At 47.4% G+C, this 13,789-nt stretch overlaps 1 protein-coding gene across 1 annotated transcript in view; it reads left to right on the top strand.

Moving 5' to 3' along the window:
• The window catches only part of RAB22A (RAB22A, member RAS oncogene family), a 56,598-nt gene that overhangs the window by 23,444 nt on the left and 19,365 nt on the right, over window positions 1-13,789 (top strand). Inside the window, exon 3 of the mRNA XM_059134810.1 lies at window positions 9,526-9,607. Within this exon, the coding sequence (XP_058990793.1) occupies window positions 9,526-9,607 (82 nt within the window). The remainder of the gene's footprint in view (window positions 1-9,525; window positions 9,608-13,789) is intronic.

The raw sequence follows: 13,789 nt of genomic DNA, 5'->3' as shown, positions 1-13,789 counted from the left end.
GAAATTCTAAAAAGACTACTGTCCTTTAAAGTAAAAATAATAAATATTGTGCTTATAGCATATGAAGATGTTAAATATAAGGCAACAAGAGTATGGAGGGTGGAAGGGAGATACACAGAATTAGATTGTCCTACATCACAAGTTGCTCATGAAATAGCATATTATGTGGAAATAGACCAAAATTTATAGATTCATATTATAATCTCTAGAGAAGCCATTAATAAAGGTCACACAAAAAGAAGTACAGCTAAAAATTCAATGCAAAAGAAAAAAATAGAATAAAAGAAAAAAAGTGATTTATTCAAAGGAGGGAGAAAAGGAGGAGCAGAGAAACAAATGCCAAGACAGGAGACGTAACACCGGCTGTATAAATGATGACGTCACATGTCATTACTTCTAGTAGTTACATGTTTTATGGACTCCATAGAGCATAGTACGTTTCTGCATATGCTATCATGTATGACCTGTAACGTTTTGCAGTTTTTTTTTTTAAAGATACTCTATTTATTTATTTGATAAACAGAATTCATAAGTAGGCAGAGAGAGGAAGGGAAACAGGATCTCCACTGAGCAGAGAGCCCGATGCAGGGCTCGATCCCAGGACCCTGGGATCCGACTCGAGCCAAAGGCAGAAGCTTTAACCCACTGAGCTACCCAGGTGCCCCGGTTTTGCAGTTTTTACCGTTTTTGTGCCTTGTTTCCTTTTTGTATCAGCTAGACCCTCCAGTACAGTGTTGAATAGTAGTGGTAAGAGTGGACATCCAGGCCTTGTCCTTAACGCACGGCTGAAGTTCAAGAATAACAACCAAAATGTCAGTGGGGCTGTGGTGCAACTGGAATTGGATGTGTTTCTGATGGGAACATAAGTGCTGTGGCTACTTAGAAGGGCTCTTCTCTGTTTTCAGATAAATTATACATGCATCTGCCTTGTGACTTAGTGTGCCCTCTTAGGTGTTTATCCAAGAAACATTAAAATCCATCCTTATGGAAAGACTCATGCAATATGTCTTATTTATAATAGAACTGGAAACAATCCTCAGCATGAGAATGGACAGAGTAAAATATGTGTACAATGGAATACCATACAGAAGAAATAACTACCAAATAATATAGATTGATTTCAAAAGCATTGTTAAATGATAAAAGCCAGGACACAATAGAGGGTTGAAGTCCAAGGACAATCCAAACTAAGCTGGGAAGGAGAAGTTATAAATTGTTTGCCTGGGATGGGTACAAGTGTGAAGTGGAAATGGGGTTATGGAAGCGTTCTGTGTCTGGTTTGGGGCCATAGGACAATAGTTAGAAGAGATTGTGAACTGTCAAAACTCATTGAACTGAAAATCTATACTCTGCACTTTATTGTAAGATAATTATACTTTAGTAAAATATGTTAATTTTTTGAATATTTCTGAGGCCCTGTGTTATAGGTACTGAAGTTATTCCTAGCTTCCAAATGAGAGAACTGAGGCAGAGCGAGGTCTGTTGACTTGCCCAGTGAAGCACAGTTCTTCGCAAAAGCAGGGTGGTCTGGATGGTCTGGCTGAACAGCCTGCCCTCTTGCTCCCTATGCTCATCCCGCACCCTGGCCCTGCGGTTCATTCCCTGTCATGGACTTTATTCTTCAGATAAGCTCATATATGTAGCAAACCCCAAGGTTAATAATTGTACAAGGCCAGTCACCACAGCACTGCTGGTGAGTAGGGCTCTGGCTGTGTTATTTATAGTGCACTCTCTCGGTATGATACAATAAAGGGAAGGAGCCAGCTTGAGAAAACCTTGTGTATTTCGTTGGATGATTTCCTACGTATAGGGTAGAGTGAAAAGAATCAGAGATAGGAACTGTATGCCACTATCTCTGTCAAAAATAAAAGAAGGGGCCAGGGGACACTGTATGTACCTGCACTCATGTAAACCTAGAGCATTTCTGAAATGAGACCTGAGGAGCTGGTGAGGTTAGTTTCCAGGGAGAGGAATTGAAGATCTGGGCGGAAGGGACATTCTGGAGTGCTCCTGTTCTGTACATCTTGGGTAATGAGGCATAAGAGTCTATATTACCTATTCAAAAAATGAATGAGTACAGATCCAATTTGGAAATGATTGAAATAGCTCATCGCACATACAGTGGCCTGAGCTGACAGAAGCCGGCTTCAGACTCCTCCCCTTGTCCCTCTCCCTCCTGTCAGTCAAAGCCCTGTGGCTTTTGCGCGGCAGCCTCCGAGTGGAGCCCCCCCCTTCCTCTGGGACCATCTCCTTTCCCTATTTGCTTCCCTTCCTCGTTTGCCTTGTTTGCCCATTTCCCTCCGTCCGTCCGCGCTCTCACTCGTGCTGTTTCCCGGGGTTTGCCTACAAAGCCACATCCGCTTCCACTGTGCAAGCTCCTTAAAAATCGAGCCGGCTGACTCCTCCGTCGCTTGTTAAGGGGCTGGTAGCTGACAGAGGCACCCCAAAGGTCTGTTGCCTGCTTCTAGAATTCACCTCTACAACAGAGGAGATAACACCATCTCTTTCCCTTCAGTGGCTCCCCTTGACTTGTAGCTGCCTTTCCCAAAAGACCATCTGTGAATGACTTGAGATGCTGCACAGATGAACGTTTTAAATTTATATCGAGTATTTTATTGTCTGTTAGGCAAAATAAAAGTAGTCCATGAAACTGGTGGGGTTTTAATTTCACGTATATTGTTGTCTAGACAAGGCAAAGTTAAGAAATTCGAGAGCCTTTTTTTTTTTTACAGTAATACAGACAGATGGAACTCATATAGGGCAGAAATGGTAATGATGGTGGAGCCCTGGCCTGGGGAGCTGCTAACGTGCAAGAAACGGGGCCTCACATAGAGCAGTCGTGCATCCGTGTTGAGTGCAGTGGCTTGCCGACCTTCGCCCGCTGCCTGTCACCACCCTGCCCAGAGCCTTTTCTGTGGCTACTGAACTGCACTCCCCGCCCTGGCCTGCCCAGTCTAACCGTGGAGAGCCACGGGAATCTCCTTGTACATTCACAGTTCTGTGCTTCGGTTCCTGCTGTTTCTCTTTACAGACTGTGACCCCCTCCTCCCTTGGGTCCTGTCCCTATCAGCCAGGCAGACTCCCTCCTTCTGGGTTCCTTTCCCGAAGCCCTCCCTACTGTATTAAGTGTCTTGTTGCTGCTCTAACGAGTTGCAGCAAACTTAGTGGTTTACAAGAACACAGGCTTATCGTTTATTGTTCTGGAAGTCAGAAGTCTGAAGTCCAGTTCGCTTGCTCAGGGTTGAGGTGTTGGCAGAATTGCTTCCTTCCAGAACCTCTGAGGAGAGAATCTGTTCCCTTGCCTTTTTCCATTTCTAGCGGCTGCCTTGGCTTCATCTGTCTTCAGGACACATTGTTTTGGTCTTAACTTCCATCTTCATGTCAACCCTCTTCCCTGGCTCCAACTTCTCCACCTGTTAGAAGGACCCTCGTGATTTCACGGGGCCCACCTGGGTCATCCGGGATCTTCCCCACCGCATCTCAAGATTCTTCACTTAAACACATCTGCAAAGTCCTCTTTGCCCTAGAAGGTAACATAATCACAGCTTCTCGGGTTGGGGTGTGGACATTCTTTGGAGCAGGAACATTATTCAGCCTCCCACACCCGGCGTCACCACTTTCCTAGGTACTTGGACTTGGCTTTCCCTCGGTGCTCCCACAGTTCTTTCCACCCTTCAGGAGCTCACTGAGTATCTGCTTTTTAATTGTCTGTTCACCAACCAGTCCCCCTACTGTGAGGCGTCCAGGGGCACAGACGGAGTTAGACTCCTGTTGCTTGTGAGCCCCATTCCTGCCCTGCAGTAGAAGGGAGTTCCCCGCCCCGGAGGAGATGGCCCCGCAGTGCTGCCGCTCCAAGGGTTCTAGCTGCGCCACTCACTGGCTTTGTGTCCACCGTGACTTGTCTGCAAAATGGCTATGAATAGTCAAACCCAACCCAAGAGACTCACGGTAAGGACTGAAAGGGTCATACATGTAAAAGTATGAGAAAAACTGACAATATTGAACACTTTGTCAGGGCAGCTAGCTGGCTTCATCGTTGTAGGTTTTACTTACGACCTGAAAGCTTTTATATTACTCTAAGTTATTCTTGACAAACTTAGGAAAGGGGGAGCTAGCCTGTTAAGTTTAGTTATTTTTACATTTAAAGTAATGTTTTCCTTGATTTTAAATATTTTTTTCAAAAGTTGTTAAAATGGCAAAAGCATAGAAGGTCCTAAGGGATCTGCCTAGGGTGACCATGAACCTGTGGAACAAACCAGCTGCTGTGCAGTGACTGCTGAGAAGGAAGCGCTCTGCGGCGTGATCGTGAACCCTCAGACCTGGTTACCTTAAGAGATAGATGCTCATGGTTGAAGGAAGGGTTAAAGATAGATGAGACTGTGGAGCCCACATGGCTTATGTGGAATTTATGGAATTTATGGAGACTCAGAGACTTGTGGCTCTTTGAACCACTCTAACGGAAGCCACGTGTGCCCTGAAATCCACTTAATTCTCCCTGAGCACCTGTCAAGTTCCTGGCACTGTCCTAAACTCTTCTGAAGACCCCTGGGTATGTCCTCTAGAGGAATGACCAGATTTCACATACTTGTGGTCTTCTTATGTCTCAATCTTGGTGCATCCAGTGGCATTTCTGTCTCTCTATATCACCTAGAGATACAAGCATTGTTTGCATGAGATTTAGAGTTGGCTAAAAGTTAATTTTAAAATATGTTGAGTTGTTCATCCTTAAAAGGCACCACGTAGCATCGTAGGGATGATAGCATCCCCTGTTCCGTTCCAAGGAAAAGATGTGCAGTCAAGTGAGGTGCTAGAATATTGTGGCAGGGCACACCTGTGTTCCGAGAGAGCTCACCAAGTCTGCTACAGTTAAAGAAAAGACACTTTTAAAACACCTTGTGGCAAGTATTTTCATTGGGAACACGTAGTCTGACCGAGGATCATGGCTACTTGGTGTGCATGGAAGTCATATTTTTAGAATGTCCTGAAAAATGGAGAAGTATATGAAAGGCATTCTAGCTTTAGGAAATAATGCTAGTGGGGATTTTAGATTAAAGAGGTAATAAGATCTGCCTAGCAGAGTGAAGAGAGATGGTTTAGTAGTGAAAAATAAGGTTATCAGACAAGTAAATGGCAGGCTGGAAAATAAAAATGTATCATTTGGATGGCAGGAAGCCATTGCCTGTTTTTCAAAAAGCAAGATATTGAAGTTATCATACCCTCCGCATCATTTAACTTGACTGCTAAAGGAGCGATCCTGGAGCTCAAGTGATGATGGGAGGGACAAATTGTAGTAGTCCTGCTCAAAGATTAGGGTCCAATTTATGAATTTATCTCAGGGGTTGAGGTTCAAGTGTAGATCAAATATAAAATGAAGAACCAGACAGTTCTACAAAACTGGATGCAAGTAACAAAGGACAAAGTAGTGGCAGACCAGCCTGTGTTCTGAGGAGAGCAGACATAATGTTCTGATTTGAGAATGTGGAGTTTACAACCACTGTTGGGGGGTGTGGGAAAGCCCTGCCTTCACCACAGTTAAGTATAAGATGGTGACAGAGTATCCGGAGTCTGTATAGTTCAGCTGAAGTCAAAAGTGCTGGCCTTACAGACAAAAATGTGAATCTAGGGAAGGGATGCATCCCAGTGAGTCCTGCAGGAGACCTGCCGCACGCCCCCATAGCAGTCCCCTGGGCCACACCCCCTCCTATGTCGGGCCCCAAAGCCAGGTGTTACCACTATGTAGACTAACCAAAGCAAACACTGAAAAGGAGGAATTAGTTCTTAGAGGTGTGATAGGCCAAGATTTCAAGCTCTCAAAAGTCAACAGAGAATCCCGTTGCAATAAAGAGGCATTCGTAGGGCTCAGGGGAGGTGAGGCAGGTACAGTCATCTCCCATGGCCACTGTAGCTGGGGCCTCAGGTGGGAAGGAGCTCCTGACTCAGCACATGAGCCAGGAGAGCCCATAAAGTGCCACAGGTGCTTCCTGAACAGAATTCCAGAGATGCGAGTGATGGAGGGACATGGTGGTTCGAAGTGGCTGCCCAGTGTTGCCTTGTGCCCTTTGACTAGGAGAGAGCTTAGAGCTGGTACCTGGACAGGAGTGGACAGGAAGGCCCCCCACCCCACTTGTTGAACCACATCCCTCACATCCAAGAGGCTGCTCACCTGACTGCAGGTGGAGAGGGAGGGTCTCCTGTGATTTCAACTCTGCCCGCGTTTCAGATGCCCGAGCACTTTATGCAGTGCTTGGCCAAGATGCCGAGCACTGTTGAAGTACTGGAAAAGTGGAGTAGTCAATGGGAGCATGGTAAAATGTTTTGTCAGGAATCTAGGGTAGCATGGAAAAGGTAGATGAGGAAGATACCCCAGTTACAGAGGAAGGACAGCAAGATCCCTGCCTACATGGAGCTTACATTTTCCCTGGCTTAAACAGGTAAATTAAGACACGCAAATAAGCCAGTCAGACATCGAGTACCAGTGCGATAGTAGGCATCCTGAAGCCAAAACAGGACAGTGTGTGACTTGCAGAGTGGAGTCAGAGCGGGGAGCTGCCTGGTTTGGGGGCACTGCACGGGCTTCTGCCATCATTGACATTTTGAACTCAGACCAGAAGAATGAGGAGCATGTAGCCACAGGTGAGCAGGGGGGGGGGGGGGGGAGGGCATTCCAGGCAAAGGAGCAATCAGTGTAAAGACAGAAGGAGGCACAGGTGGAGAGATTTGAGACTGGGAGCAGAAGACCCTGGCTGACTGTGGTGGCCCAAACAGGACATGCTGATCATGATCGGGCAGCACGATGGAAAGGACCTCTCTGACTCCGCTAAAGTCAGAAGAGCAGAAATCACAGCCAGTGTGAACAGCAGGGTGTTGATTCTCAAGTTGGAAGGGTTGACTGGGAAACACGTTGGGGGACTGAGAGCTTATAATCTCTGTTGTCCATGAGAAGGCTGCTGCCCTGAGAAGGAGGGTAGTAGGAAGTAGGAAGGGGCTGGCAAGAAGTCATAGGAAGAATGAGGAGTAATTGCTGTGTGGAGCGAGAGCCCGAAGAGGTGGCCTAGCTTAAAAAGGACAGTCTTCCTACTGGTCCACGCAGCTTTGTGGCTTTCCTCCAGCTAGACAGCTGCCCCACCCCCAGAAGAGAAGCAGGTACAGAGGTGCGTGGGTCCCTTCTGGGTGGGTAAGACAGAAGGACAGACAAGATTCTTAAGGAACTGGCAGTGTGGACAAGTGATGCTGGGATAAAAGACAAGAAGCCAACAGCTCTGGACCCAAGAAGACCCAAGTAGAGAGCTTTGGGCTCACCAGAACTCAGTGTAGACAAGATGGAGGTGTGTTGAGAGTGACGATGCCAGGGAGGCTAGAAGCTTGGTCTCCAGTCAGACAGAAGGTTGGCTTTAATCTTTAAAATACTTTCATTGCATTACAGCTGCCATTTTGTGTGTCTTTCTCCTGAGTAATGAATCCATGTGTTCATTAAAGGAGAAATGGTTGGCAGGTAGCTTGAACTTCAGTGAATTCTGATCCTGAAATAAAACATTTCCTTTTTTTTTTTTTTTTTTTAACAAATTTTTTTTATTTATTTGACAGAAATCACAAGTAGATGGAGAGGCAGGTAGAGAGAGAGAGAGGGAAGCAGGCTCCCTGCTGAGCAGAGAGCCCGATGTGGGACTCCATCCCAGGACTCTCAGATCATGACCTGAGCCGAAGGCAGTGGCTTAACCCCCTGAGCCACCCAGGCGCCCCGAAACATTTCCTTTTAATTGTTGCATTTATCTTTCTCAGCTTTTTGTCTGCTTGAAGCCTGTTTCTTCTCTTGCTCTTTGAGCAGCCAAAATGGTTGTGTTGGATGCATTGGCTGTGTTAACAGGCCTCTATTGGACGCCTGTTGTCACTCCTAAATGTAACACCACAGCCATAATTGATGGAGAGTTGAGTTGTAAGCTTTTACGACTAATTGCAAAGTCTAAACTAAAACATTTCCTGGAGCTGCCTTTAAATACTAATAATAATACCTTGTATAGGTTTAGTGCTTTACAATTTACAGAGCACTTCCGCATATATCATATCATTTAATCCTCACAATAAACAAGGCTTTTTGAATGCTTAGATCTTTCCTAAGTGAGAAATCATGTTGCACATCCTGATTTAATCCTGGTGGGTCGCCAAAGTTCTTGATACAGTAACCACTTACCGAGCACCTTCTATGCAGAAAGCACTTTACTAAGGATACCAAGGGGTAAATTTCCTGTAAATAAATATCCAGTAAATGGCACCTCTCCAATAAATGTGATCTTGCTTCCTAGTCTTTTTTCCCTTCCTCATCATAGTCACCATTTCGGAGACTGCTAGCTAACCCATAAATTGATATAAATATTGCTGGGGATTCATTGTATCAGAGTTAAAGTTTTTACAGCTAAGGATTCTGATACTTGTCTAAGCTCAATGATTCTTCAGAAAGTCATCCTATGGATTTCAGTTTGCACTTTCTTGAAGAACTTGCACAATTAGTTGACTCTCAAAAAATACTTCAGACATCCAGCAGATTTGAAAATGCCTAGCCATCGCGTTCATGTCCTGATTATGATGATTAGGGTATGATTCCAAGAGTACAACTCGGCCCTTGGCCCCCGAAGGCTCGTTAGGGAGTACAGAAGAAGGCATAATCACCTCCGGGTTCTGCAAGGCGCCCGGAGGACAGAGAACTTCCCAAGAGGGAGCTCTCTAAGGCGGAGGTGGAAGACGGCACTGGAGCCGAGCCAGCCCTGAGACTTTGAACCTGTGTCCAGGAGTCCTTTCATTCCAGGCACATGCTCTGGGCCCCTGTGGCTCCTCACACGTTCTCCAAAAAGTAGAAGACCTCCAAATGATAGGAACCTTCAAAGACCCGCGGGCAGAGCAGCCCTTCTGAGTAAGCAGGGTAACCTGCATACCATCCTTCCAGGCCCAAAGGGCTGATGTGGCCTGGCAGGTTAGCCGAGAAGCTGTTCTGGTTCGAGACTCAGAAGTGGTCACTGCGGGCATCGCCGCTCCGGCCACCTTCCCGCTCCTGGTTTGGCTTCTTAATTTTATGAACTCTGGTGTTACATTACCTCCTATTCATGTGGTTTGGGACTGTGGGTGGACAAACCCCAATGGCCCAGTGTGTTTTACTAGTGCACTCATTTCCCGGACACACAGGTTTTTCCAGAAGTTTTCCCATGATACCGTCTCTTTAAATAACCTCTTCTGCGTTTTTTATAAGGGAGGCTGGTGTCTGGATTGCCAAATTATCTCTTGGTTCTTTTGATAATGGAGCTTAGGCGATCACAAACCAAAGACCTCTTCTGGGCGGATGTGCCTAAAGCTTTATTTTGACCCAGAATATGCAGCCGGCCTCTGAGCATCCCCTAAACACTGCCAAGAGGACCACAGTGAGGGGCGAAGGCGGAGCGGGAGTTTGGGCATTGAGTCTGAGCGCCGTGTCCGACTGGGGCTGCGGCATCGTGCTTTCAATAACTCTGTTCTGATCATTTAGGTCTCTCTTTGTAGGGCATCTTTTATGACCAAGACTGTCCAGTACCAAAATGAGCTACATAAATTCCTAATCTGGGATACAGCTGGACAAGAACGAGTAAGTCGCCCTTTAATTTACTATGTGTTTTTCTGAGGCCCACATTAAAGCTCCGACCCAACCGTCCATGTCCTTGTCATCTCCCGTTACTCAGTTCTCTGCCGTGCACCAGAGACACATTTATTTCCATTTGCGTCGGCCAGCCTTTTTCTTTTCAATTAGAGCCACAAAGTCCACTGATGGAAAAAGTGATAATGAGCACTGAGGGCATTTTAGACTTTTTAGTGTCTTAAAGTAAATGCTGACTAACAGGCCTGATAAAATCCCACTCAGAGCATTGTGTGTAATTTGGGGCTCCATCCTCTAGCAGAGATATAAAAGAATTAGTGGTAGAAAGGGAGAGTTAAGCACATCTCATTTATAGCTGCCTTTTAAAAGCTAAAGAGGGAACTTTACAGCATATAAAGTTTGAGATTTAAGTGAAATGAATGAGCTAGCACAGAGCTGAGCGATAGGTACTTAATAAATGCCTGATGATAAAATTGTCCCAGATGGTTATCTGCTTCTGGAAGGGCCCGGACCAGAGGTGGGGTCTGGGCCATGACCTCCCTGTGCAGGTGGGACCTGCTGAGGCCGGTCCACGTCAGACCAGGGCTGGGGAGGCAGGGCCGGGAACAGACACTTCTGCTGCCTCGTTTTCCCTCTGGGCCCGACGTCTGCTTTCCCTGTCGAGGTACGTCTGGCAGCCGCCCCATTATTCAGCTGCTGTTTAATTTTGTTTTCAAACAGTACTATCAGAACAGAACATCTGATGGATGCACAGTGCTATCCGTAAGCTCTTAAAAGTATACCAGAAGTAATCAGGAGAAATAGTCTGTCATCACGGTCTTATCTAAGACGGCATAGATACTGTGTGTGGTATAAAATCTGACAAGAATCATCACAGACAAATGGGGGAAGACAAAACAAGCCATTACTGTTGTCCTAGATGTAGACACCATACATTTGTACAGATTGAACGTCTTAAGTTTGCTCTGTTTGGTTTCTTCTGGGTTTTTGTTTGTTTGTTTGAATACCGGATGCCATGCCCCGCACCTGCTCACTCACCCGAGACACACCTGCTTGATTTCCCGGCCGCACTCCTACTCTGTTGGTGTTGTGCCTCTAGAACGGAGGGTTTAGGACAGCTAGACCCTTTGCTAACCAGCCCTCTTCCATCCGTCACAAGCATTGCTTCCCGTAGTCTCCGTGAATATATCTATAGACACAGTCTTGCTGTCTGGCCCATTAGCCAAGAATGCCTGTGGCTCTTCGTACCAGTAATACATGCACCTTTCCTTGAATCCCAAGTTTCAGTTACCCCCTCCTATATATTCAGTGATACAGCAAAACCCTCCTCATAAAGAACCATGCTATAACAGCGGCTCCATGACCCTCGGCGTCAGAGCCTGCCGCAGTGTACATGGTGCTACAGAGCATCTCTGTGCTCGAGAACATAAAGAATGACACAAGGCTCTACGCCTCTCCCTTACTGCTGCCGGAATAGCAGGCTTCTTGTAAGTTTTGGCATTAGCTGGTTCGCCTGCCTCTTGTTTCCCCACTTCTCATTGACTCTGCACCAGGGGTAGTTGCTCTGAGATGCAAACCTGCCTCACCTCTACCTGCCAGGCTGGCCTGGGGAAACTGCAGGCAGACAGGCAGGGGTCAGGAGGGCTGCCCAGGGGAAGCCTGAGCTGCAGAGAGTGTCGGGAGAGGAGCCCCTGCTGGGGAGCAGCCACTCCAGCCAGGGGTTACAAGGCAGGAGTGCGCGTGCAGGCTGGCCAGATCACAGGGCTGAAGTGAAGCGGAACGTCTGACAGCTAACCACACATGGTCGGACACGCCGGGAGCCTCATCCCAGACACCGCCGACTGCCAGTTGACGCTGCTGGGCAAGGCCTTGAAGACCGGACTCGGCTGGACCCATTTTCAGTTCCCGCCAGTTTATCCTTTTGGACCAGACTGCTTGTAGTCCTCCAACCTGCTGGAGGGCCTCACGCTCCCAGCCATGCCCTGTTCTTCTGTTCAGAATATTCTCCCTCCCACGTCAGCTGAGAAAACGTATACACAGCCTTCAAAACGCGCCTCGGGGGTACCTCCGGGGGCCCTTTCCTAACCCTCCCTGCTGTGTTCTGACAAGTCACAGCTTTGCCATTTGCCCCCGCTGCTCAGATCTGCATCTGGAGGTCACCTCTGAGTCCGCCCTCCTCGTCTGCCGCGCACCCTGTTCTCTCGGCGCGCCTCCCAGCGGTGTCTTCTCGCGCGTCATCCCGGTCGCCTCTCTCTGCCTCCACGGCCAGCCCTCTGCGCTCTGCCGCCCGGGACTCCCCAGAAGGTCCCGTGGCCCTTGAACTGGTCCCCGCCTTCCCCCTTCCCAGCCTTCCACCTGCATCACTTCTCCTCGCAGGACCTGGAAGGATCTTCTGAAAACAGGAATCAAATGCTCTCGTCTTCCTGCTTTGATACCCTGCAGTGACTTCTGCGCTCAGAATGGCTGGGGCCCGGAGGGCGGCCTGCAGAGCCCCGCACAGCCTGCTCTGCCTTCTCGCCTCCGTTTGCCCTCCCAGCTCGTCCTCCCTCCCGCCCTCCGAGTTCCCGCCCGCCGGCCTCCATTCAGTGCCTCCGAGACCCCAAGGTCTTTGCCACTCGAGCGCTCGCGTACGTTGTTTCTTCTCCTGGAACTCTCCTCCCTCTGCACAGAGCGTGGCCAGCTGGCCCCTTCCCAGGCTTTTAGTCGCAGTCTCAGTGACACACCCTCAGAGTTTTCCCGAACCACCACCCCCCTCAGCCCTAAGCGGGGCCCCAGTGCATTCTCCATCACTGCCTCCCATTCATTTTCCTCAGGACCCTCATTACAAGCTGTAATCAGATGATCTGTCGGCTGAACTTGATTGACCGAGACACTGCCTCCAGCTCTTGCCACTGCCGTATTCCCACTGCCTGGCCAGAGCACTGATGCTCAGATCCCGGGCAAGCCGGTCAGTGAAGGAACACTTGAGAGGATTTCCTTGTGTCCTACGCAGTCTTTGACTGCCCCCACGCATGGGATTGTCTCCCCTATCCTTACTTGTCTGTCTTCTGATAGACTGTGAGCTCCTTGTGGGCAGGGACTGTATTCATGCCTGTGCTCTCAGCCCTTGGCACACAGTATTGATGTCCGTGGATTTCTGTCCGTTGATTGCCAGCCCTACTTTTGCCCAGATAAAGAAGGACAGATCCTCTACTCTTGCCACGTGAGTATTGCATGCCTCCAATTATAAATTTCTGGTATGTGCGTATGTATTGTTCCCTACAGTAGTAAGACTCATCGTGGAAGCAAGAAGCATCATAAAATGAGAATCCTTTCTGAAGAGATGACGGTTCAAACATCCTCCCCGTCGGACTCTCACGTGGGTTGCTGCCTGTGGTTTTGGCAGGTGGATTGTCTTTCTGATGGTCCAGTTGCGATTGATTTGCAGATTGATTTCATTAAGTCAATGAAAGTGATTTTGGAGAACTTCACAAGTGTCATGCAAAGCGCACCTGTGGTAGCAGTCTTGTTAAACGAAGGGGAAAATACTGATCAGGATGATGATACGAGTATTTCAGAAGATAATGATTTGTGGGCCAAAGAGTTAAGCAGCCTAGGAAAAACTGATGGAGTCCTCGGATATTTTTGTAAAAATTCCCTTTTTGTGATCAGATAGGAGAGTCAAGCATGAAATGAAAGATAGACATCGTATTGTGCTAGCGTATAGTTTCATCAGAAGAATCACAGTCAGGTCCTCAATCAACTTTGATTCAGTGTTCATTCAGAAAAGTACCTCCAGGTTGCAGTAATAAACCTAATATTTTTTCCTAGCATCAGATGAAATGCAACTTGTTCGGATAATTTCAATTTATTTTCTCAAGAGAGTGCCTTTGTTGGATCTTTCTGTCCCTATTTGCTATCCTAAATAAATTCATTCATTCCCCAATCATCCTTCACCAACAAGGACTCCCATAGTCGCATGGAGACAAGACCCATCACCAAGCACAGATGAGCACCACAGATACCATAGATAAACCATAAATGGAGCAAGAACATTTCAGATACTTGCCCAAGAAAGCTTAACAACTCCAATCAACTAGATAACTGCATCCAGCCCTCAGAGGCACATGAATCTTCACGTGTTCTTTCCTGATGATCACCTGCAGAGGTCAGAGCACCAGGAGGCACAAACTC

This window comes from Mustela lutreola, chromosome 9, assembly GCF_030435805.1.
Source record: "Mustela lutreola isolate mMusLut2 chromosome 9, mMusLut2.pri, whole genome shotgun sequence".
Taxonomy (NCBI): Eukaryota; Metazoa; Chordata; class Mammalia; order Carnivora; family Mustelidae; genus Mustela; species Mustela lutreola.
Note: the sequence above shows the minus strand (reverse complement) of the source record. Positions and strands in the feature narration are given on the sequence as shown.